The sequence below is a fragment of the Grampus griseus genome (assembly GCF_964374135.1).
Source record: "Grampus griseus genome assembly, chromosome: 9".
Taxonomy (NCBI): domain Eukaryota; kingdom Metazoa; phylum Chordata; class Mammalia; order Artiodactyla; family Delphinidae; genus Grampus; species Grampus griseus.
This window is the reverse complement of record NC_139003.1, coordinates 3409619-3436503: the sequence shown is the minus strand read 5'-3', so window position 1 is coordinate 3436503 and position 26885 is coordinate 3409619. Positions and strand designations below refer to the sequence as shown.

General features: G+C 46.5%; 1 protein-coding gene across 5 annotated transcripts in view; it reads left to right on the top strand.

Annotated features, from left to right (window-relative positions):
- DPP6 (dipeptidyl peptidase like 6) overlaps positions 1 to 26885 on the top strand; it is a gene marked incomplete at both ends in the record, with an annotated part of 1026243 nt that overhangs the window by 730146 nt on the left and 269212 nt on the right. For all 5 annotated transcript variants that reach the window (XM_082662523.1, XM_082662525.1, XM_082662522.1 and 2 more), the window contains one exon: positions 654 to 728. In XM_082662523.1, coding sequence (XP_082518649.1) covers positions 654 to 728 — 75 coding nt within the window. The remainder of the gene's footprint in view (positions 1 to 653; positions 729 to 26885) is intronic.

Sequence of the window (26885 nt, the reverse complement as noted above, 5' to 3'; positions counted from 1 at the left end):
GTAGAGTGATACACGCCAAGTTGACAATATACGGCTTTTTCTAGTGGGTATGAGGGTCTGTACAGCAGTGGGAGTGCATCAGAGAAGACGGGCAAGTTGAAGGGAAACAGCATTTTCGATGATTTCATTTATGTAAAATTCCCTGTGTGCTCTGAAGAAATTTGAAAGAAAAAATGATAGCCCTCTATACACTGACTTGTGGGTCAGAATCCATGAAGGTGAAGAGGCACGTTGCCAAATCATGTGTGGAATGTGATTCTATTTTAGGAACAGATCTGCTTACTATAAGCTTCTAAGTATAAGAATGAGCAAAAGAAAGTGTGTTTAAAGATACAGAGAGATTGGGAGTCTTGTGTGAAAAGGTTATTTGTTTTTATGTTTATTTCTTCTGATTTGTTTCAGCAGATACAGTATGTTTTGTTGAAATTTGAAAAAACTACAAATAAAATGTAAAATAGCATTAATTAACTGAACACTATTTGGTTAACAAAAAAAGGATGTAGCCATTTTTAATGGACTTCAGCAAGTTGGCTCCATACTAATTTTATTAGCAAATTTTGAAAATGGTACCACAGGCACAGTTTCACTACAAGGTTTTGAGTTATGTTATACGTAATACTTTAAAATTCTTTGTTCTTTGTTTTTTCTTTTAGGAATCGTTAAGAGCTGTCAGATACGAAATATCTCCAGATAGAGAGTACGCTCTTTTTTCATATAACGTGGAACCAGTGAGTACTACTCTTTTCTATTTATAAAAAAAAATGTTTCTTTAGGCTAATACCTTATTAAGTATTTTTCCTTGAATCTCTATTCTTAGTGATCTTTGAATCCTGTAGTAGTTGGTGAGTCCTGGGTTAGTCTCTTTTTATGCTACACTGCCACCTAGGAGAGAGGAAAGGTATGAAAATCTTTTTGGCAGAGAAAAAAAAAATCCCTACTTTTAGGGCCTAGTTCATAGGATTTTCTTGGTGAGATGGTGAGAAGTTGTCTTTTTATAGATTTATTTTACCCTTTCGTGCAATTATTTTCCTTGCCATTTTTCTCAGTCACGCCATACATTCTATCCTAAGAACAAAAAGTGAATGCCAGGTTCGCCCTAAATTAAAATCAGCTGTTATTGATCTCCTAGCCATCACAGTATTCTAGAGAAGACTTGAACTATCACTTTCATTATATAAACCCCTGTTTTAAGCGCTTTCTATGTGAGTCTCCCATAAAATTTCACCAGAATCTTGTATAAAATCTCACCCTGGTCTTTAGTGGCAGCCTAAAACTCAGGCTTTTTTTGTTAACATACTAATATTTTAGAGTTCATTTTGGCTCTTTAAATGAGCAAGAAGGTGAAGTGTATTTGTGTAAGTGAAACATGTTCAGCTTGTAAGAGATATTAGCAGCTTTCGAAATGTGCATCAGTGGAACTTTATTCTCTGGCAAATGAAATGTAGAATTCCACTGCCTTTCTAGCTCTCTTGAGACCGTTCTAATTAGAGTTTGGTGAAGCTTCTGTGAGATGTAATGGTACCTGCGTCATCATTCAGGGCTGAGTAGCTCCTTGCTGAGTTTGAGAGAATCTTCTTCCCCTGGCATGAGACAGCCCAGTTTGTTAAGTTACATGCCAACGAGGAAGCTGGGGTTTGCATAGAGATGCAACTCTAATTCTAGAAATTTTAGAATTTCTTCTAAAAGTTACTTGTTGACAACTGGATTATTTCTTGGAGATTTCAGTCTCAATTAAAATTTCAATTGGAGAGTTATTCCTCCAAAAGTAGATCTTTTTTTAATTCTCTATCTTAAATTTTCCATTTACTAGTTTTTTTAATGTCCGTTATGTAAAAGTTTTCTTTTTATCCATCTGAATCCTTTGGAACAACTGGTCAGCTTTATCTGTTTGATCAGGGAAGTCAGTGAACTTAATGTACTGAAAACCAACTTTTAGCCTTGGGACTCTGCACATCCTACACCCAGCCCTACATACCTCTAAGCGTGATGTCCATGGCTCAGAGTATTCCAGCTCCTTTCACCACCCCTGGAAGCTAGCAAAAATGTAACCTCCACTCCTGAATAAGAGAAAACTCCCAGTAGATATTTGAAGGACTTTCATAGGAATGGGGTAATGAATTTGTTCTGGGTTGCTCCAGGGAGACAAAACCAACACCTGAGTGAGAAAAGCATAAAAAGATAGATTTCAGGTCATCTTACCAGAGAATCTTTTAATGATGAGAGGATCCCAACAGTGGGATGAGTTACCTTGTTTGGTAATGAGCTTCCTGCTCCTCAAGACTTGAAAACAAAGTTTTATATTTGTTCAGAATCTTTTAGAAGAGATTCTCCTATCTGCTCATTTGGAATACGTTGATCTAACCTAGGACCCTATGTTCTGTCCATCGTAGAATTCTCTACCATCCTCCTCCTTTCTCCCAATGCTCCTCTGGAAACTGTGCCCTGGGATCCCATTGCCACAGATAACCATTTAAGGAAAGAACATTTTGCTAAATCTGAGTCTTCACCATGCAGAACGCTGGCTGTAAACAAGAACCTTGACTAACCCTTTCTCCCTGTGCACTGTCCCTTGGCCTTTGCGGTAGAACTGTGATCAACTGAGGGAAAATGTAAAAAATTTGGAGTGGATTCAGCTATATTTTAAACTATAAAAATGATTAAAGTATTGAAAATGTGTGCTATGTAAAAATATCTATAGAAATGGATACTTTTAACGTGAATCAAAGAAGTAACCCTTGGGCTTCCCTGGTGGTGCATTGGTTGAGAGTCCGCCTGCCGATGCAGGGGACACGGGTTCGTGCCCCGGTCCAGGAGGATCCCACATGCCACGGAGCGGCTGGCCCATGAGCCATGGCCGCTGAGCCTGCGCGTCCGGAGCCTGTGCTCCGCAGCAGGAGAGGCCACAACAGTGAGAGGCCCACGTACCACAAAAAAAAAAAAAAAAAAAAGAGTAGCCCTTTAATTGACCTCTGTGCTTCTCCTCGGGCCCCTCTCCAGCCGGTCTCCCCAGTGTGGCCAGATAACCTTAAGACATCCGTAAATAGGATCACGTGGGTCTCTGTCCCCCTGGCTCTCTCCTGAGACTGGTGGCCTGCTCCAATTCACGGAGGCCCCAGGCCCCACCCCACACACGCCTCCGCCTGCTCTTCGCAGCCATGTCGCCTCCTCTGTGGTTCCACCATGTCATGCCCCTTCTGACCTCAGGACCTTTGAACTCACTGTGCCCCCTCCCACCCTCTCTGGAGCCTTCTGACCATAGGAAAGGGACACTTCCCGGTGGGGGAAGAAGCTTGTTTGTCTGTAGGCAAAGTGGCGGGAGGATCATTCAGTTTCTTTTGATGCATCCTTTTATTTTTCCCAATAATGCGTAAGTGCCATGACAGAGGAGTGGGGGGTCTGTAGAGCCAAAAAGGACGAGCTGGCGTCTCAGCCGCTGGAAGAAGGCCTTGCCTTTAACAGCTGGGGGATTAGCAGGCTTGTGGGGTTTGTACCGATGAGGATGCCGTGAAGGCAGACCGCCAGGTACGTGCTTTTCCCCAGGAGCACTTACCTGCCCAATCCTCAGTCCCCTGGTGTCATCTGGGGCTGGAATTTGTCAGGTGAGTGAAATTGGGAGTTAAGGGTGTTTTCAAAGGAGTGATTATCGTGATGGACCATGGAAACTCACCTGCTCATGGAGAGAAGTAAAGCCAGGAGGGGCCGTAGGTAGAAAGTGGGGGGGTCTTTGGTCAGGTCAGAAACCTGGAGGGGAGGAAGGGTGAGCAAAGGCAGCAGAAGGATCAAGTGTGGTTATCAGAAAGTGCGTGTGAGATGCTGCAGGTTGTGCCTCGTGATGACAAGGTCAATGGAAGAAAGAAAGACAGGTGAGGGGTCGGTGCTAACGGTATAGGACACACGTACTGGAAGTTGGGGGGTGTGACCTGGGAGAGGAGGGTGGATTTAGGGATGGGCAGGGGAAGGACATTTCTCCTACATCTTCCAGCCCTTGGTACATGGAAAGGTGGGGGTGAGATGAAAGAGTTGCTCCATTGAAGAGAGGGCGCTGTGACCCGCCGAGAGCCTGGAGTCAGCGAAGGCACAGGGGAGGAAGGGACAGCATTCAGGAAGAGACCACTAGTCAAAGGGCGGGTGTCTCAGAGGACATGGCGGAGGGTTTGAGAAGCAGAGGATGGTCCTGGCTGCAGATGCTGAGCATCCGTGAAGAGAAGGTCCTGAGGAGGTGGCTGCTGCAGCGTCTGGGCGGCAGTGATGGTGTTGTACTGGTCGTTGCCAAAGACCACCAGCTGGAGGAGGGTCTCTGAGCAGCCCCAGTTAACCAGTGAAGTTGTGTAATGAGTAATAAAAGAAACGAAGAAATGGAAATAAGAAGAGTGGGTTTTCGGAGGGGCATGGGGAGGTAGGAAAGAGAGCACACTTAATTGCTTTTATTATGAATGGCCATCATTGTAATGTAGTGAGGGGAAAAAGAATGACTCAAATTCTTGGGAAAGATCTTCATTCCAGTTTAGCAGTCCGTTATTGTGGGTGAGCTCGTTAACAACAATTATAGGCAGAGACTCAGACCCAAGCTGCTGGGCCTTCCAAACAAAATTTAGGGCTCAGAGGCTCTTACGGGGCTCATTCTCTCTCCTTGGTGTTTAGAGCATTTTTATGTTACTTAAAACTTGTAGGAATTAATCATTGTTGTAAGTTAGGACCAATTCCATTTGTGATTTTCAGCTCCAACCGCCGTCAAAGAAAATGATTTAACAGAATGTTACGAAGATGCCATTCAGAGTATTACCAATAGCACACACATCGCCATTTTAGTTCAGGGGTAAAATGAGACAACCCATTTCTAGAAGCAGGTTAGGACATGCTTTTGCTTTTTCTCTAGGCAACTAAACTTATTATTTTTATAGTAACAGGTAGACTTTCTTGAATGTCATTTTCAAGAGTTTATTGGGTTCCCACTTCTTTCTTCGTGTTTCCCACAGTAAGTAAGCTGTGTAATTGGAAAAACCCCGTGATACACTCTGTGCACGATACAGCAGGTGCCTTGGGAATTTGGAATTTTATTAAACAATGGGATTTAATTTTCTGCAGTCTTTTTCCATCTTACTGGGTTTCTTTACTCCTGAGTGTTATTTTAGCAAAAAGCCTGAAAGCAAGAGAGGAAGTCTTCAGTGTTGCTCTGTCGTGTGATAACGCACACGACTATCCAGACTTGGCGGGTTTTACTGAGGCACCTGCTCTGGTGGGACTTCCAGCCAAGCCAGTAACCACAGCTTTTGAATCTGTAGAAATTAATGAGCAGGAGCAGAGCGCTGCTTGAAGCATTCCTAGACTGGGTGCTGCCCTGGGCCTGTCGGTGACTTGCCTCCACTGGATGGTGGCGCCAGCTTAACAGACGAAGTGCTGGTGTTTGCAGGATCTGTGTGTTATGTATGTGCGCTCGTGTGTACATGCGTGTGAAGGGGTAGTAAATAACTTCCACTAAAGCTGAGAGAGGACGGGGGGAGTGTACAGTGTTATTCTTCCAACAGCACCGCCATCTGTTGTATGATTAAGAAGTTATAAACTGGAAAGTTAGTCCTCCTTTTAAGCGGAAGGAGAGTGAGCTAGTCTCACCACTCCATGATCCAGCTCTCTACCTGACCTACGCACCACAGCTTTGAGGGGTTCTGAAATTTTTTTGGCTTCCAAAAAGCTACCAAAGATAATTAATCATCAAAAGAAGGAAATCCCTTCTTTCCTTAACATTGGAATGAGGAAAGATGAAGGGACTGAAGTTGATGAGTAGAATTTAGTTGCTACTTAGCTCTGATTACATGATTCCTTGGATGAGAAAATAAGAAAGAATTAGTGAAATCATCCAATACTTTAATCTATATAATGTCACAAGAGTCATTTTTACTTAATTGCCCCTGTCCTGAATTAACCGATAGTTTTGACAGCCTCCGGGTTTTCTTAAAAAGCCAGGTAGGAGGATGCTGTTGGCATACTTGCCTTGCAAGTTGATGTGACTTAAGTACCAGTCACAGCCGCTGCTGAGGGTCACCAGGCAGCCCAAGGGGATGAAGCATGTGGGTCCAGCATGAGAGGAGGCCCAGACGGGAGCAGACGGGAAAGGAGCAAACAGGTCCTGGGGCCAGTCCATCCACATGTATTTAAATGCACATTCCCTCTGAACCCCTGAGGGAAAAGAGGATCGTGAGTGAAAACCTAGGAAGGGTTAGGAAAGCAGGAGCATGAGAGCTGCTTCGAATGATAAGTATCCCTGTAAGCACAGCAGCAGAGAAGAGAGAGGCAGACGCAGTAAGGAGAGCGAGTTATCAGCATGACCCTAGGGACACCCTGGGGAAAAGGAGGATAAACTCCCTGTATATCCTGGAACAAAACGCTTAGACGAGAGAACCCTAACGGGCAGGCACAGGAGAAGCACCAACGGAGCCTCTGGGGATTCGGGACCAGGGAAGTCAACGCAGGAAGGACTGGTGAGCAATCTCTGGTTCTGTCAAGAGTAGCAGCCAGAGGAGGCTGGAGGAGGGTTGTGTTTTGGACTGAATGTTTGTATCCCCGACGTATTCATATACCAGTGTGACTGTATTCAGAGATGGGCCTATAAGGATGTAATTAAGGTTAAATGAGGTCACAAGGGTGGCCCCTGATTTGATAGAATTGATGCTCTCGTAAGAAAAGGCACCAGAGAGTTTGCACACACACACACCCAGGAAAGGCCCGTGAGGGCACAGCAAGACGGACGTCGCCTACAAGCTAGGAAGAGGGCCCTCACCAGAAATCGAACCTGCTGGCACCCTGACCTTCGAGCCTCCAAAACTGAGAAAATGAACTTCTGTTGTTTGATGCACCCAGTCTGTGGTATTTTGTCCCAGCAGCCCGATTTGGGTGCCATGAAATGGGTGCTGCTGTAGCCAAGCCCTAACAGTGTGGAGACAGCTTTGGAACTCGGTGATGCACAGAGGCTAGAGGGGTTCCGAGGTGCCTGCCAGGAGAAGCCTGGATTGCAGAGAAGGCACTGTTGGTAGAAGTGTGGGCTGAAAGGCCGTTCTGATGAGGTCTCAGATGCTATTGGAAACAGGAAGAAAAGCAACTCCTGTTGTAAAGTGGCAAATGATTTTGGCTGCACTGTGTTCCAGTCTTCTACGGAAGATAGAGCTTGTGAGCCATGAAACTGGAAACTCAGCTGAGGAGGTTTCTAAGCAGGATGTTGGCGGTGCAGCCTGCATCCTCCTGGTGCTCTTGGTAAAACATGAAGGGAGCAAGATGAGCTGAAGAGGGAATGGTTGAGAAAAAAGCAACCAGAACTGAAAGATTTGGAAAGTTCTCAACCTGTCCACATTATGAAAAGTGAGAAGGCTTGTTCTGAAGCACGTGCTCCAGAGGTCCTGAAGAGCCACTGATAAACAGGTTGGCGTGGGTGTGAGCCACGAATGTCATCAGCCACTCAGCAGGGGCAGGAGCAGAGACGGGGTTAAAGCAGCAGAAACACTGCCCTCTAGGACTAAGGGCACAGAAAAAATGGGGCAGAATGAGAGGTAATGCCAGACCTCTCAGATGCTACAGGAAGGGAGCGCAGAGCTATCTGGCTGCAGACGTGCTCCAACCTTTGAGAAAAGGGATGAGAGACCCTGAGGCAATTCAGAGATCTTCAGGGCTGGGGTCACCTCTCCAGTTTGGGGGGCCAGGATGCCCCGCCTAGGGTCTCAGGGGCAGTGCCCCCCTGCTGAGAGCCATGAGGGTGCCGCTGCCACCCCACCAGGCCCAGGAGGAGGAGCAGAGACCCGAGAAGGATTATTCTCGGAACTTAAGATAGAAAGGAACTTGCCTTGCTAGGTTCCGGGCGTTCGTGGAGCCGGTGACCCCTTTCTTCTTTCTGATTTCTCTCACTTGGAATGGAAATGTCTAGCCTATGTCTGTCCTACTGTTGTATTTTGAAAACACATAACTTGTCTGGTTTCACAAGTTCACAGCTGGAGAGGAATTCTGCCTCAGGGTGAATCATACTTGGAGTCTCACCCACACCTGATTTAGATGATGTTTACGTGAGACTTTGGACCGAGACATACAGCTGAGGTTGGGATAAGTTAAGACTTTCCAGGCTGTTTGGATGGGATGAACACACGTGAGAAGAACATGAATTTTGGGGGACTGGGGGTGGAAAGCTATGGAAGCTGTGCTCCCTCAAAATCCATATGTTGAAGTCCTAATCCAATGTGACTCTACTGGAGATAGGCCCATAAGGAAGTACTACTAACTTGAGAAACTTAGTATCTGGCAATGGGGCTCCTCCCTGGGAAGGTAGTTAAGACTCCGCTCTTACAATGCGCAGAGGGCGTGGGTTCAATCCCTGGTCGGGGCACTAAGATCCCACATGCTGCAGGGTACGGCCAAAAGGTAAAAAAGAATAATAATAATAAAATAAATAAAACAAACAAACAAAAAAACCTTAGTGGATCAGAACCTGCACTTTAAGTAGATCTGGATGAGACTTGTATGTGCATTGAAGTTTGAGACGCGCTTTTCTATACAACAGTGACTCCCAATCACGTTCTGGTCCAGGTCTCTCACCGGTCTCCAGGTCGTATATTCTGCTGTCCCCTGGGGGCCCCTAGAGACCTCAGACCCCTCATGTGCAAAGTGAACTCATCAACTACACCCCAAATTGGCCTCGCTTTCTGTGTCCCGCATGTTAGTGCGTTGGGATAAGCACCACCAGCCCCTAGTCCCAGGGCCCTGGGCATAGGCCTTGCACCTGCGTGCTCCCCCTCCACCACCTGGCATCGTCACTGCGCCCTTGCCTTTGAATATGCCCACTTGCATCTGCCCCCATTGCTGCTGCCCCAGGAAGCCCACCTTCATTTGTTGCCTAAGAACTACGTTCGCCTCCCAAAGGGCCTCTTTGCCTTAGGCCTCCCTCCCCAGCGTCCACAGATTTAACATGTTCTCCAACCTGCCTTCAGGGTGACCTCCAATGCACCAGTCAGATTATCCCAGTCCCCAGTTTCCATCCCTTGGTTTCCCCTCGTGTCTTCCTGCCCACATCCTCGGTATCGCTTTCAGGAAGGGGTCCTTTTGGCTTTGACACGTCTCCATCTGTGACGTCCAGACCTGTTTCAGCCCCTGCGTGACCAGACCTCCCTCTGGCCTTCGCCTTCACCGCTGCAGTTCTCTCTGCCAGGAACACTGCCACCCCCACCTCCGTCACCCCAGAGCTCCTGCAAATCCCTCCCGTAGAAAGAGTGTGCAACAGGGCGCTAGTGCCCCCTGTGCAGACCACAGGGTCCACAGCACTTTACTTGAAGATCCTCAGAGGTGGCCTTGCACGCTGGCCGTCCCATAACGGATCCCCCACTGGTCTTCAGTTCGCAAATGGAAGACCCCAGCCCCACCTCCACGTGGTGGCCCGTGACCACTCAAGCCTCCTGGGCTGTGAGCACAGGGGAGGATGGACTGCATTGCCCAGGAAGCCCATCGTGGCAGCGAACAATGTCAGCTCCCACGATTCCAATTCCCTGACACAAATGCACTTTTGTTAAGCTGCGCGTGTACAAGAGGTGTTTTGCTGAAATATCTTTTAAAGCCTCTTGTACTGAGGAGGCTTTTAATGTCATAAATATTTAAGAACACTTTGTGGCTGATCTCTGTAATTATTCAGCTCAGAATTCACACAGAACTGCTGCCTTTGGTGGACTCTGGTTACGATGCTTCTCGACCCATCTGAAGTATCTCCCTGGATTTCAGTTTATATATAACATGACGAAAAATTGAATTGTTTCTTTCTCATTGTTTAATGTTTATAGCTTTTTGGGGGGGTGTACAGTTCTATGAGTTTCACAACCTGTGTAGACTTGTGTAACCATCACCGCAAATCAGGATCCTAAACAGCTCCATCCCCTGGAAAACCCCCTCATGCTGCCCCTTTGCCTTCAGGCCCTCCTCCACCCCGGCCCCTTGCAACTAGCGACCTGTTTTCTGTCCCTAGTTTGACCTTTTCTAGAATGTCATATAAGTGGCAACAAACAGCATGTAACCTTTCCAGAGTACCTTTAAAGAGGAGAGTACCTTTTGATGTCCAAATATGGAGAAAATCTAAGGCTTCTTTGGAATATTATTACCTGCGCTGTTTTTGCTGGAAGAACTTATTGGCTGTTTTGGTGAAGCACATGACACCAAGTTGAGCCGTAGAAGATGTGGTGACCGTGTCCTTAACTTCGATGTTGAAAATCCAACAGGGCTTTAGTGGCTGTACCCTCTGCACGGGGTGGGGTCTCTGCCTGTGGAGTGTCCGATGACAGTGCGAAGAGGAACCTACGGGCTGCCAAGACCAGGCTGAGCGGAGAGAGTCACAACCACGTCTCTGAGCGGTGACTCCAGGGCGTTCTGCGGGGAGCTGATGGGGGCACGGGGGCTGGAGCAGCGGTCCGACTTTGGTGGTCAAGTGATGAAGAAACGAGAAGGGGAGAGGCATTCCAGATGGAAGAACCCCACGAGCACATGCTCAGGGTGGGATGTGCCTGGTGATCGTGGGCAGTAAGATTTATCCTCACCGTGCACCTGGAGCAGCCAGCGCGTGAGGGTGAGTCTGTGGAGCTGACGTTGGCAGGAAGGCGGGTTGCGACCAGACCGACATGTTTGGGTTGATCCTTTGTGCTGCCATCTTGGAGAGAGAACCACGTGGCCGCTGAGTGGGAGGACAGGGAAGTGACGGGGACTCAGCCACCGTGTGGCCTAACAGACCAAGGGAGATGTTGGTGGGAGGACCCCTGAGAAAGCTCGGCTCTCTTGAAGGAGAGACGGACTCCCTCTCGACCGTCCTCGCCTTCAGGGAAGCTGAGATGTCAGGCCTGAGGGTAAGCCAGGACCAAAGCCCATGGGACGATGTCAGAGCAAATGCAGAGCCCAGGCCCTGGATGGCTCTGACCACTGTCCTCTGGACTCCTTAAGCCAGAGAAGTTAACTCCTGGTTGTCTGAGCCACTGCCCGCAGGGATTTTCTTACTTGCAGGTAAGTGAACCCCCATTGGCCACACGTGCTCTTTCCTGCTTCTGGATCTGCTTCTCGACCTTGTCCAGCTGGGACCTCTTCCATTCAGAAATTTAACTTCTTTATGGACGCTTCCGCAGATGCCCTGGCATCGCATGGAACTCGGTAAACTGTTAAACACACCTGTCTCCCCGTCCCTGAGCTGCAAGGCCCCCCGGACGTGAAAAGTGGCCTGGTTCCCTTTGCACCTGGCAGACAATGAATGATCAGCAAGTATTAGTTGAATAAATGGACGGATGAATGAACCAGTGCCACAGGCTCAAGAAAGGGAAAGATGGGGAACGAACGGTCCTATGAGTCCTTGCTAAATCGTGGCCTGTATTCCACCACACAAGGCAGCGTGATGGTTGAGGGTTTGACTCTGACAACCAGGGTGGTAATTCTTGTTGTGTTTATCATCGGGCATCACAACTGACACTGCAGGGTAAGGGAGCCCACGTCACATCCTGACGTCAGTTCTGCTGCGTCCAGATGGCCTCTCCCTGTAAGTCACAGGCCATCGGTTTACACCGTCCTGTCTGGCTAGGGTATCGTGTGGCCGCGTCATACCTGAATCGAACTGGATTGCATGACTGGCCCCACGGACTTGGACCCCTGTTCCTCTCCCTCCATTTCCACTGCTGCTGCCCGTCTGGATTCTCGTTACCGCCTGCCGAGGCCAGTGTGCTACATCTCCCTCCCGACCCCTACCCCCCATGCACCTCCACGGGGACCTGGCTCTAATCACTGCCCTCCTCCGTGCAGAAGAGCATACCTGTGCCTACAGCCCAGCCGGGAGGTGATGCGCAGCCATGGGGAGGGGGCTGGTTTTTATGTCTGTGTCCCCAGCGTCCCATCCCCTCGGCCAAAACAGCGTCATGGAGTCATGGAGCTGATGTGGACCTTTCCAAGGCGGTCCCACCAGCTCCCCACCTCACAGAAGAGGAACGTGCCATCTGCAGGCCTGGAGCTGCCTGGCCCCACGTGCCGGGCAGGGGTCAGCGTGGTGAAGTCGGGCGGGAACCCACCTTCCTGCCCCGGGCCATCTTTTCCGTCCATCACTGTCTCTCCCTCTTCACTGCTTTGTGTGCCCCGTCTCAGCAGCCGACAGAGGTGGCCGCTTGCACATACACAGGCCCATCTGCTTCAGTACTCCGTGCTGGGAACTGGCCAGAGGCCTGAAGCAGAATCCAAGGAAGCAGGATCGCAGGTGCACAGCTGCCGGCCCGGGCAGCTCTCGCTGGCGTGATGTGTGTGCACTAGGGACAAGGCTTCGGTCAGTAATTTTCTCCCCAGTCCCATCTGCTCCCCAGATGATAATGCAGAGCAGCTGCAGGCAGAGCTCAGGCCAGGGAAGCCCAGAGCCAGAGCCCTATCAGCTCTGCTTCTGCTTCAATCATTAAACACCGTTGGAGGAGAGACGCACCCTCATCGAGCTCGGAAGTGCTGCTTCTCTTCACCCGACCCTGCTCACTGGTGTCCCCAGAAGGCTCCCACCAAGGAGGGAGGCATCTTTCACTGGTTAAATTGGTTCTTCTCTAAAGACAAATGCCATGTGATATCACTTACATGTGGAATCTAAAATATGACACAAACATGTCTATGAAACAGAAACAGGCTCACAGACCTAGAGAACAGACTTATGGTTGCCAAGGGGGAGGGGGTGGGGGAGGGATGGACTGGGAGTTTGGGATTCGCTGATGCGAACTATTGTATATAGGATGGATCAACAAAGCGGTCCTACTATAGAGCACAGGGGAATATATTCACTATCCTGGGATAAACCATAATGGAAAAGCATATGAAAAAGAATATACATACGTATAACTGAATCACTTTGCTGTACAGCAGAAATTAATACAACATAGTAAATCAACTATACTGCCATAAAATTTTTAAAAAATAAAATTAAAAAATGGCTCTTCTCTAAAAGCTGCTGGCAGTGGAGTTCCTGTGAATATTTTCATCCCTAATCACAGGACAGAGACTGGTTCAGCTAGGTTCCTTCATGATTCCTCCGAGGGGCAGGTGATGTCACTTTAGTGTGTCCTCCTTCAGAATTTAATATACACCTGAGGTCTCAACTGCCCTCAAATTGACTTTCTTCCTCACTATTACAGTGAGAATAATTCTTACTCTAGGTTTCTCATTACTGAGACGACTCTTGCCTTTTTATTAGCTTGTGACTTATTCTAGGACCTCATCCCAACAGGTTATGCTTAAATGTCTACCTTAGACTCAGGAATTTTTAATAACCTTGAGCTAAATAAAAGAGCTAGCATTTCTGTTGAAACGAAATAGCCATGGACCTCAAGGCATTAGTAATGTATGTATTCCTAAAAAGTGGTTTTATAAATTAAGTCAAATTGTAATGCTTTAAAATAATCATATGGACTTTATCTTTGTGTCTACAGCTGGTAATCACCCCTCATTTATTGTCCTGGGGACCCTGACACACGCTCAGTTACCTGGAAGCTTAGTGGACAAAGGTTTTCTCCATTAAGAAGCAAGAGGCTTGTTAAACTGATGGATTAGTCTGTTCTCACAAAGCCATTTATCAAGGGAAAACGGAAGCTGGCTCTGGCGAAAACCTCTGCCCATATGCATCAGTTTACTCAGATCTTTCCTTTTAGCTGTCACCTGATTGCACTTGTTCCTGAGTGTATTGGTTATTCTTGCTTAATTTTTATTTTATGTTCATTGACTGCTGGGGGTTGGCTGGGGTGGAGGTATCAGCTTTGGTTCCTGTTTGCAATATCACTGAAGAATTTTGATTAGTCCCAGAATCTCCTCTACTTGGATTAGGATCATCTACTGATGCCTGTTAAGCAGGTGCCTTCCATCTCTCCCTTCCTTTACCTTTTTCTCAACATGAATGTGAACTTCTTGTGCTGATTGAACAGAATCTGTGGTTCACAGAATCATAGGATTTTGAGACTGAAGAGCTGTTGCCAGGTCACTTTCCAGCAGAATAACTTCTCTGGAAGGGAACTTCCTTCTCTCTCATGACTTAGTTCTTTCCTCGTAGACCTCCTCTCCCCAGACTGGACAGTTGTGATTTTTGCCAAGTTCTTCTATAGACTGGTTTAAGTCTACTTTGTACAATTTCCTGTCTGCTGAAATTTGCCCCACCTTTGACACAGCAATGGCCAGTGGGACTTTCCCCATTGATGGAAATGTTCTGTATCCGCGCTGTCCAAGACGGTAGCCACTGCCCACACATGGCCGTGGAGCACGTGAAATGTGGCTGGTGTGACTGAGGGCTCTATTCATGATTTTATTTGACTATAATTAACTTCATTTAGCCATAGATAGTCAGGTGCTCCCATTAGATAGTCCAGTTTCAGAGCAACACTGAATACAATTTCTTCTCCATTGTCACTTGATGACCTTCAGGCATGTGAAGGCAGCTGTCTTACATCCTTTGTCTTTGCTGAACAAGTGTCCAGACTCCTAACAGCTTAGTCATCCTTGATTCATCTTGTTAAATATCCAAATTAATGATCACAATAATTGAGTAAATTAGTGAACAAATAGGTGGGGTTTCTTTCTGCATGTAAATCTCGTCCTAATTAGTCATCGTGTCTTCTTATATAACTGAGGTTTCTGGTTTCATGGCCATGGGTTCGGGGGTGGCGGGGTGGGGGGAGGGAGACAGGACAGGGGAGGGTCATGTTTCCTTCAGCTCCCTCTCCCCCACATCTGGGCAAAACACAGCCTTTTTAGCTCTCAGGTATCATGGGCTTATGAAAATAAGACATGCAAAGCAATGCACACGGTCCTGCAGTGATAGTTGGGATTGTCGATCGCTTGGCAAAATGGTCTCTATTTGGCAGTGGAGTCCCTCTAACCATTCCTCTCCTGAGAAAGCACAAGGGTAGAGATGTAACAAATCCAACACGAAACAAATGGTCCTGCAGTAAGCAGCTTCCCGAAAGTGTGAGCCTGGGAATTCCAGGTTCGATTTTATTTTTTTTGCAGTACGCGGGCCTCTCACTGTTGTGGCCTGTCCCGTTGCGGAGCACAGGCTCCGGATGCGCAGGCTCAGTGGCCATGGCTCACGGACCCAGCCGCTCCGCGGCACGTGGGATCTTCCCGGACCGGGGCACAAACCCGCATCCCCTGCATCGGCAGGCGGACTCTCAACCACTGCGCCACCAGGGAAGCCCCAATTTTATTTTTATGGATAAAAAATTATATCCTTGTCATTTTCCAAAGCTTTTTCTGTCTGTGTTTTCACATCCCATGCAAGCTTGAACATCATTTTCTAGTGTCTTTTTAGAACCTACCAGTGTCACAGCATTCACATTTATGGTGAACAAAGAGCGTATTCCATGATACGCTTTCATTTGAAATGGAAAAGCCAAGTTTGGCAAATACGCCTGTATTTACTAATGAGGCAGATGCTATATTTTTCACTCAAACCAAAAAATCCATTCTGTTAATAAGCATTTATTGACTACCTGTCGTGTTCCAGGCCATCATGACGGTCCCCACAAGGAGGAAGATAACCATATCAGTGTCACTCATTAGACAACAGTGATGGGCATGGTGACCCAAGAAATGGGCACATGGAATGTGCTGGGCCCTGGGATATTCCAGGGAGGGAAATGAGCTTAGCTGAGGAAGCATAATTAAAATGTGCTTAGTTGTGCCTTCCACCGAGCATCTTGGTGTTTATTGGCATTGACGTGATAGCCCAGAGGTGCAAAGATCCCAATACCAGAAAGACCAGTGGGGAAGGAGAGTAGAGGCAACTAGCAGAGCCTGGAAGGGCGGCCACATTCTCCCTCTGATGCTAATTCACCATCACTTATGCCCAGGATGAGTTCTTAACTTGCCAGAAAGGAGGTATTGCTGGAGATGAAGGTTAAGACTTAGAGTGGGATCATGGGTATAGCCATAATGATGGCGGCTGATGACACTATGACAGTTGTGACAGTGGTGATGCTGGTGAGGATGATGACAAAAACAGCATTAACAAGAACGATGGTGACAACTCTGCTAATTACAGTGTTGCCAATGTCAGAGGCAAGTATGGCAGTGATAATGATAACGACCAGAGGACGACTTGGTGTCATCATTTCTCGGGGACCCTTCTTTGGGAAGAGGGTGGAGGTAATGAAAAGCCTGGAAGGAGACAGGGAACAGAGGGCACGCAGCAGCAGGAGTATGCAGGTCACACTGTCTTCCCTGCTGCATGCTGGGAGCAAAACTGCCGGGATTACGGGCTTTGCTGTTTCAACAGCATTTCTAAATATAAACAGCCTCAGGCCCCGATCCAGTGGAGGAGATCACAGCTGCAGACCAAATCCATCACCAGCTGCAGACCCCGGCTGGGCTTCTTTAGGGGGAAAAAAGGCCATCCTGCTGTGAACAGATTCCAAAAGGTGTGAGCCTGAGGATGGAATCCTAGGTTCAAGGAAGGTGAGAGCAGCCCTTGGTGTTCTGAGTCACAGAGCGGGTCTGGAGGAGTTCGGTGAAAACATGGTGCCCTGACTCCACATTGATGCTGTTTGCTGGTGTGGGAAGGTCCTGACAAGATTGCAGATGGTGGCAGCTGTGTGCCAAGACAGACTGGGATTCTGGCAGAGATGGACTGATGTTGGCTCCCCGTTCTCCTGAGGGGCCTGGCTGTGTGGCCCCGAAGTCCCACCTGCAGACTGACCCACAGACCTGAGAACAGGATCCGCTACTATTTCACCATCTTTGGATCAGGGGAGCCCCAGTCAACAGCCTCCACAGGGCAGATGGCACAGTCTGTGCTCCCCACCAGAAGGCAGACATGCAGCAGAGATGGGGTAGAGACCCGAGAAACACGTTCATTCCATTCTGCTTGAAAACACTGTTGCTTTGACTTGGAGAGGAGGAGGAGAATAGAAGAAGCAGCAGTAAAAAAAAAAAAAGAATGATTTACAATGTTACCAAAGATAACACAGCGCAAAATAATCCGCTAGTGCATTTGCTTTACTCCTCATCCTGGTCAGCGCCCATTCATTTATTCAAGTACCATTGATTAAGCCCAGAATATGTACCAGCCACTCTTTTAGGCACTGGGAATAGAGCAGTGAACAAAACAGATCAAGTCCCTGTTCCCACGAGTCTTACATCCTATGGGAAGAGATGCCCCATTAATAGCTATGTTTATAAGATGTCAGGTGGGGACCAGTGCTGTAAAGGAAAATGAAGTAAGGTAAAAGGGGCAGAAGTGAGGCTCCGGAGGGGGGATGGACAGGGTGGGCCTTCTGAGGAAGTCATGTGGAGCAGAGACAGAAGAGTGGGAGTGGGCCAGGTGATCTGAGGCCCCTGGGGCAGAAGGAAGCCAGTGCCCAGACCCCAGTGCGGCATCAGTGCTGCTCCTTGGAGGGACGGGCAAGGAATATGTGAGCTCAGGGCATCATATTCCAGATGGAGCACACTGAATGGTATGAGCTCTCCATGTTTAAAAACACAGCCACTATTTCATTTTTTATGGCTGAGTAATATTCCATTGTATGTATACCACATCTTCTTTATCCATTCATCTGTTGATGGACATTTAGGATGTTTCTGTGTCTTGGCTATTGTGAATAGTGCTGCTATGAACATAGGTGTGCGTGTTCATTAAAAAACTAAAAATAGAGCTACCATATGATCCTGCAATCCCACTCCTGGGCATATATCTGGAGTAAAACATGGTCCAAAGGGATACATGCACCCCAATGTTCATTGCAGCGCTGCTTACAACAGCCAAGACATGGAAACAACCTAAATGTCCATCGACAGATGAATGGATAAAGAAGATGTGGTACATATATACAATGGAATATTACTCGGCCATTAAAAAGAATGAAATAATGCTATTTGCAGCAACACGGATGGACCTAGAGATTGTCATATTGAGTGAAGTAAGTCAGACAGAGAAAGAGAAATATCGTGTGATATTGCTTCTATGTGGAATCTAAAAAGAAATGATACAAATGAACTAATTTACGAAGCAGAAACAGACTCACAGACTTAGAGAACAAACTTATGGTTACCGGGGGGAATAGTGGGGAGAGGGATAGTTAGGGAGTTCTGTGATTGACATGTACACACTGCTATATTTTAAAAGGATAACCAACAAGGACCTACTGTATAGCACAGGGAATTCTGCTCAATACTCTGTAATAACCTAAATGGGAAAAGAATTTGAAGAATAGATATATGTATATGTATAACTGAATCACTTTGCTGTACACCTGAAACTAACACAATACTGTTAATCAACTATACTCCAATATAAAATAAAAAGTTAAAAAGAAAAGAAACACAGGTCCAGTGACGCACAAGACTGCCTCGCCAGCCAATCTTTACCCCACAAACTACCCTAAACCCAGCTTCATGAAATGAGCAAAAGAGGAGGGGAAGCCATGCATTCTCCAGGGGCTGGGAGACGCCGGGTCACTGGCCCCTTGACAAGCTGACCGGCGGGGCGGGTGCTGAAATAAGAAAGGCATCTCTCTCATCCTTATGGATGTTCTTTCTGCAGGCTCCAGCGGAAAGCAGGTTGGGGAGAAGTGAGACTGGAAGAGAGCCGCGGGGGAGGGCGCCGCAGAGGCAGTTAGCTTTCCCGGTCCTCTTCGTTAATGGTGTGATGCTCTGTCAGCAGGGCGATGACTGCGGGGCGCCTGACAGGTGTTACAGACACTGCAGGTTGATCCCCATCCGTCTGCCTGTGGCTGTGTCTGCTCCAGGCGTGAGTGTGGTACAGGCGCTGTCAGCGTCACATGAGCAGCTCCCGTCCTGCTCGGTTCTGGTCTCCTTGGTAGATTAGCACAGATCTTGGTTGAATAATGAGGCGGTTGCCTTGTTACTAATGCTTGGTGTGTGAAAGCTACCTTCTTGAGACCACAGGGTGTACTTTCTTTTCTATGAATCCTTGAGGAAAGAAATATATGAGATCTTAAAATACTTTAAAAATTAGATTGTGCTCATTCACCGTGCTGTTAGCATTACGAACTGATCTCATTTAGAGGTTGGATGGGTGATCTTCAGCTCTAGCAAGCTATTTGTTCAGAGTCTGAGGGCATGATCATTAAAAAAAGTCACACATCCCTTCTTGGACCCTGGTGGCCACTGATGTGTGTCTAAATGGAAACAAACAAAAAGAATGGACCCCCTTGCGCAGAAGAATGGACTTGCCTCTGGGCCCCAGTCTTTACGCCAGCTCTGGAGTGGAGGGATGCTCCTGGCTGCATCTGAGGAATCAGTCAACCAGAACCCGAGCTCCGTCAGTGTGTGCAGCTTCGTTCTAGGTACTGGGGGGGCTGGGAGCCTCCAACAGGGGAAATGCAAACCTCTCTGCCCTTTAATCATGGACCCAAGTCTCCCATACAATGATTGAGCTGGTGGGTTAGGCTGCATTGTTCACAGCTATATCCTGTGCTAGAATTGTGTTGAGAACAGTTTAGTAGCTAATAACATCCTAATTGTATGATATGTGTGCAGCCTCCATGCAGGCAGGAGAACCAAGGGGCTGGCAGCAAGAACACGTGCCCCTTGGTCAGGTACCTGGGAGAAAACACAGGAGTGATGACAGACCCCCCCCAACTTTCCAAGGCAGCAGACTCTGATTCTTATTTTAGCCAAAGGATGACTCCAGGGGTCACATTACTCCCTTGGGTTCCCTGGTCTAGGTGGTCCTTTTGGATGCAAAATCAAGCATCAGGAAGGACAGCTCAGGGGATTACGGATGGAAATTTTCATGTTGTAAAATCACTCCACCACAGCTCAGCCATTCTGTAATATGCCCACCTGCTGATGCTGTTTCTAGGACTGCATGACTGATTACTCTGTGCATATGACTGTCTGTATCCCTTGCTAGACTCAGGCTTGAAGGTAGGCAATATATCTTCTTCATTATTGCATCCTTGGTATCTTGCCCCACTGTGTAAGCTAAGTGAATACTGAATGAAGGAATGAAGGAATAGAAGTTAGTTACTTTCCCCTTAGGTAGCAATGATTGCTCTTCTCATCCCAGGTCTTCTCTGGTCGATGCTGTTTGTGACACTGAATCCCTAGAGTGTCTGCTGCCTCTGATTCATTGACATGTAAATATTCCCCCTCTTGCATTTTGTTTGACTTCCTTAATATGCATATCTGATCCCCAACTTGAAGTATCAGAAAGGAATAGAAAGTATCGTCTTTGCTCCCCCCTCTGCCCTCCGCCATAGCACCTACCACAGTACTGAACATACAGGAAACTGTCAACGGTAGGTGTCAGACTGGGATTCTACGTCTGACCTAGACCAGATCAAGACCCTGCCTGGACATCAGATCTCTCCCCAGGCTCTGGAAGGCAACATGAATAGAGACCCAAACCCCCGTGGATTACCCAGACTGGACTCCAGACCCAGTCATGGGCAGGGTGCGCTGGTAAGGGAGTAGCATTTGTACTTCGGTGAGCGTTGTGTGTTTTAACCCCCAGCTGTGTAACTGACTCCTTGTATGGAGTTCAAGTTTTACTTGGTATTGATGAATTTTAAAACAGCCGTGTGATTTCGGATATTATAACAGCATCCTAAAGGTGAGTGCAGGGTGTTGGCTGACTTCATTCTGCTCCCAGCTCTCTCGCCCCTGCCTGCTCCCTCACTCTCCCCAGCTTGCTTTCTCTCACTGTTGCTGTCCTGCCCCTGCTGTCTCTTTTTTCCTTCTCCTACACTCCACCCTGCCCTTCTCTTTTGCTTCCTACCTGGCATTCCTGAACCCAGCTGTGCTATAGGAACAGAGTCCTGGACCCAAAACCGGTTGTCCCCTCCATGCTGCTACTGTCTAGTTTGACCTTGAGAAATTACTGCAACCCTCCCACCCTGATTCACCTGTAAAGAGAGTGAATTAGATCACTTATTAACGGCCATTCATTCTAGGATTATCAACTATATATGATTTTTACAGGAGTGAATCATAATAGCTGTGGGGCTGGCTAAAGAGATATTTTTTCCACTGTTACAGTGAGCGGAAAAATCTCTACCAGGTGGCACTTTCCATAATAGTGCAGAAGAGCTGGGTAACTGTACCACTCATTTGCTAAGTAAAAAAGCTCTTGTATTCCCTCAGTTCCTGCAGTAGAGAAGGTAAGGCAGAAGAGAGGAGAAGGGGCTTTATTTGCAAAGGAGGCTGCGCTGCACTTCTCTTTACCTTATTATGCTTAATATGTTCTGACATCTGAGTGGAGTTTGCACTTTGGAGCATTTTTCTTTGTACATAAAAACCCTTATCTCCCACTTAGAACGAAGCAGGACTTACTTTTCCCAGGATCAGGTATTCATTTTAGTCATGAAAAGGAGAAGGGCATTTGACCCAAATTACAAAAACCATTGAAGTAAAACTGTTCCATTTTTTCTTCATGCTGTCAGTGAAAAATGCCTTGCGGGTCTCCTACTTACTGAGTGCTAAGCTGGGTGCTCTGAGGAGAGGAGAAGAAGAGCTTAATCCTGCATGCAGAGAATTTGCATTTCAGCCGGTGGCATGGAGCCCTGTCAGCACCTGGCTGCATTGCAACTGGCGATTTTAACGGTATGCAAGCACCACTCTTGAGAAGACCTCAAAGGATGTTCTTTTTTTTTTTTTTTAATTTATTTTTGGCTGTGTTGGGTCTTTGTTGCTGTGCGTGGGCTTTCTCTAGTTGCGGCGAGCGTGGGCTACTCTTCATTGCAGTGCATGGGCTTCTCATTGCGGTGGCTTCTCTTGTTGCGGAGCACGGGCTCTAGGCTCGCGGGCTTCGGTAGTTGTGGCCCACAAGCTCTAGAGCGCAGGCTCAGTAGTTGTGGCACATGGGCTTAGTTGCTCCGCGGCATATGGGATCTTTTCGGACCAGGGCTTGAACCCATGTGTCCCGCATTGGCAGGCAGGTTCATAACCACTGCGCCACCAGGGAAGCCCCTTGAAGGATGTTCATGGTGTTTTTATAGCCACTGTCTATGAAGGGGTTGAGGAAAGCAGGAGAGAGCCTGGCATGGTGTAGATTAATATGAGAGAAACTTCTAGAGGGAAAATGCATATTGATGTGGCCCTTGAAGGAAGAGTTGAGGAGACAAAGGCCCAAGTGGAGAACATTGGAGAAATGGCATCCACACTTAGGAATTTGCAGTTTTGTAGAAAGAGCCTAAGAGTGCCGACCAGTGAACCTTCACAATTAGACAAGTGAGGCCAATCTGAACAACTTTAGGAAACTAATAACATCCGACTTTACTTAAGATAAAATACATTTCTTCAGATTTTTGAAAGCACAAGACATTATTTCTATTGGTCCATCTGTTTTAGGTTAACTAGAAGTGTGGGTAGAAAAAAGCTATGAATAAAGTATTTGTGATGTTCTTAGCTAAGAGTTGGCTAATGTCTCTAGAAGGTGATGACCCAATGAACTGCTCACTACTATTAAATTCTAAAAGTAGTGAAGAGGCAGCCGAGAGCTTCTTACTACTTCAAGGCAGCGGGAAGAGTATGTGTAAAGGCCATGAAGCAGGACAGCCGGGCCTGTTGAAGGCATTGAAAGCTCACGTGACCTGAGAGGTGAGAGAGAGGAGATGCGTCGGCATGTGACTGCACCTGCCGCACGGCTCACCAGTGATGAGCTGCGACCTGGGTGGTGCATTCGTTTGCTAGGGCTGCTGTACCCAGGTGCCACAGGTTGGGCGGTCCAAACAGCAGAAACTGACTGTCTCACTGGAGACTCTGGAGGCTCTGGAGGCTGGACGTGCAAGGAGGTCAGGGGGTCGGCAGGGTTGGTTCCTGCAGAGGCCCGTGAAGGAGAGTCTGACCCAGGCCTCTTCCTAGTTCTGGTGATTGGCTGGGCATCTTTGGCTTCTAGAAGCATCACCCTCATCTCTGCCTTCCTCTACATGACGCTCTCCCGATGTCCCCGGTCTCGGTCCTTTTCACAAGGACGCCGCTCATATTGTTTTAGGTGCCTCCTTAATTACCTCATTTTAGCTTGATTACTTCTGTAAAGTCCTTGTCTCCAAATAAAGTCACATTCTGAGGTACTGGGGGTTAGGACTTTGACACATTCTTTTTGGGGGGGACACAATTCAACCCATAACCCATAGTGAAGAAAGAACAACGGAATTGGTCATTGTCTTCTGTTCAGAATTCTACTAAAACCGTGAGATGTTTGTTTACCCAAATCAGGACCAAGTTACAGGCTAACATTATCTGTTTACTAGGCAATTTCACAAGTACACTTAAATTTTAAGTCCTGAATTTTATACCAAGAAACAAAGCTTAGTCAGCACTTCATAAGGTGAAAACCTCTTTATGAGATAAAAAAAAAGAAATGTACTGATCGAAACAGGCTAACATTGAACTTCTAGATGTAAACTATGCAGAGCAAACATTTTTTCCAGCTGATGGTGTTCATTCACACCCTTGTCAGCCCCGGCACAGATCCTGGATACGGGGACACAGACACCCAAATCATCACCCAGTTAGTTTCCGACTGGCCACCCAAGTTAAGACTGCATTTTCGGTGTCACTGATTCCAACAGTGAAACACTGGTGCATGAAATTAACAGCATTATAAATAGATTATAGCAGCTCTGACAGACAAAAGGCTGCCGTTATCCCCTGGAAACAATCGAACACAATTCCAGTAAAGCCTTGCCAAATCCCTCTTTGTCACTCAGGGAAGGAACCTGACAACAGATCAGATGCACTGCTTCCTTTTTTATGTTCTGGAACTCGACTCCATGCTGTAACTAAGAATAGGCTGGCACAGTCCATGTGCATCTTTCAGTGACAAGGATGCTCAGAGAATTCCATAGTCTTTATTTTTACGGTGCTGCATGTCCCTGTTCATCTAATTGTATCAAGTGCCGTTTGACATATCAATTTTCAGGCACCTCACCATGAATCCACCACCTTGGTGCTAATGATTAGTATCACCATGGACCCTGGAATAGAGGAGTCCATGGTGTAGATGCCCTGGCAACCATTCTCCTTTAGAGGAGAACCCCCGGCAGTGGCTTGGGCTCCTGAGAGGCAGAGCTGGGCATAGCTGCACCTTATTCTGCGGGTTATGACAAAAGCACCGGGAATGTGCCCAGTGTTCATTTTGCTGCTGATGTCTTTGCTGTTGGATGCAAACTTGCAAATAGGTGCAGCTGAAGTCAGTGAGAGAGCACACTGATGCCTTGTAGAGAACTCAGCTGTCTGCAAGCTCTGCGCTATAAAAACGGGCAGTGACGGCCCCACGGTGTGCACAGATGGCAGGTCTCTCTAAGGACTGTCATTCTGTTTGGAAGTTACGAAGTACTGTCATATCCATATCGTTTACCTCTTTTATTTCACAAAATACTCACATGAAATTGAGAAGGTTGAAGATATTATCCTCGCTTTATATATGAAGAGAATGTGGGTACATCCAGACAATGGAATGATATTGAACCTTAAAAGGAAATGAGCTATATTAAGCCATGAGAAGACACGGAGGAACCTTAAATGAATTTAAGCAAAAGAAGCTAGTCTGAAAAGTCTACATGCTGTATGATTCCAATTGTCTGACACTCTGAAAAAGGCAAAACGATGGAGACAGTAAAAAGATCAGTGGTTGCCAGGGGCAAAGGGGAGGGAGGGATGAACAGGCAGAGCACAGAGGATTTTTAGGGCAGTGAAACTGCTCTTTATAATCCTGTAATTGTGGATACAAGTCATTATAAATCTGTCCAAATCCATAGAATGTATGAGTGAATCCTAACATAAACCATGGTCTCTGGGTGATTATAACGTGTCAGTGTAGGTTCGTCAATCTTAACAGATGCACCAGTGATGGGGAGGGGTGCTGATAAATGGTAGCTATGCGTGTGTGGAGGCAGGTGGTATATGGGGAATATCTGTGCCTTCCACTCAGTTTTGCTGTGAACCTGTAACTGCTGTAAAAACTAAAGTAAGTCTATTTCAGAAAGAAAAGGGAAAGGAGACAGGGAGGGAGGGAGGGGTGGGGAGGGAGGCGCTCCGTGGTTAAGTGAACACTCGTGCAGTGGTGGGGCGATAGTCGTTGCCTTCATTTCCAGCCATTCTCTCCCCTCGAGCGGGGACCTCTACTAGATCCCAGCACTTCCTTCATCAGGGCACATCCATCCAGAGTAATAGGATTGACCCTGGTCTCAGAAACGCTCCCTCCCATCCCTCACTGTGACATCATTTCCATCCTGCTTTTCTCTACAGGGTGAACCATTTTCTTTGCAAAACTGTGTCATGGATGAGCTCTCGACTCAACTAAAGCTGTCCTGCCACTCACAACCTACTTCAATCTGCCAGCTCTTTTGGGGGAAATGTGAACTTTCGTGAATCATATTCCCTTTTGGTTAATTTTCTTATCCTGTCCCAAAGACAGTTTCATAAAGTAATAATAATTGGTGCTTTGAAGTGCTTAATGTGTGCCAGGCACCATGTTAAAACTTTATGGACATGATCTAATTTAATCTTCAAAAGAAACCTACATGGTAGCCCATACAAGGTATCCCCTTTTCGAGACGAGGGAAGCAAGGTAAGAGAAAGTCAGTGCAACATTCAGGTGCTCGGCTGGTCGTTTGGGAAACCAAGTCACAGACCCGGGTCTATTCATTTTCAAAGCTTGTACTGTTTTGAAGGTAATCAAACATTTGGTTTGTTGTCGTGTCATCATGAAATATTTCAAAGGTACAGAAAAGCACAGACAGCATTATTGATAGATACCCACATCCAGAACGCTCAGATTCAACAGAGATGGTCTGTCTTGGTGGCTGTACCTGGGCTGTTTGAAAAGATGTGATCTGATGCTGTTCGTGGCCTGTTTAAAGTATGCCAATTAGGTTCAGTTAGTTGGTATCATGGTTCAAGGCTTCTATTTAATTTCTGATGTGTTCAGTCTACCTTTTCAGCCAATTACAGAGTGAGGAGGATTGAAATCTCTACCTGTATTTAGGTTTGTCTAGTTCTCTTTTCAAGTCTGTCAGGTTTGACTTAGTAAGTATTGATGTGCTCTTATTAGGATACGTAATAAGATTTAGGATTTTTATGTCTTCTTGATGAGCCGACCCTTTCATCATTATGAAACATCCCTCCTGGTAGTATTCCCTTATCTTTGTTAATATTCCTTGTTCTGCAGTCTATTTTGCTTGATATTAATGTATTAATATAGCCAATGCAGCTTTCTTTCAATTAGTATTTGCATCATGTGACTTTTGCCATCCTTTACATTTAACTCTTCTGTATCTTTACATTTAAAGTGTGTTTCTTGTAGATAACATATAGTTAGGTCTTGTTTTTTTGCTTTTGTTTGTTTGTTTGTTTTCAATTTGACAATCTCTGCCTTTTAAGCAGAATGTTTAAACAAGCCTTCATTGCCTGTTTTTGTAAATAAAGTTTTATTGGAAAACAGCCATGGGCATTTGTTTATGTATTGTCTAAGATTTTTGCACTACAAAAGTATTTGCAACAGACACTGCATGGCCTGCAAAACCTAAAGCATTTATAACTTGTCCCTTTAGAGAAAATACGTTTAGACCCTAGTTTAGACCATTACATTTAAGGTAATTATCAGCATGATTTGGTTTAAAGCTACCATCTTATTATTTGATTTTTGTTTTAATATATCCCGTCTGATTTTTGGTTCAGTCTTTCCTGCCCTCTTCTAGTTAAGTTTTTTTTATTATTATTCCACTTTATGTCCACTATTGGATTATAAACTAAAGCTCTTCCCTTGCTTTTTCATGGTTGCTCTAGGGTTTACAGTTAACATCTTTCACTTTTTACAGCTTATTTTCAAATGATATTTCACACTTTACATAAAGTGTGAAAACCTTAAAACAGTATTCTTCCATTTCCATTATCCCATCCTTTGTGATATTTTGTCATACGTT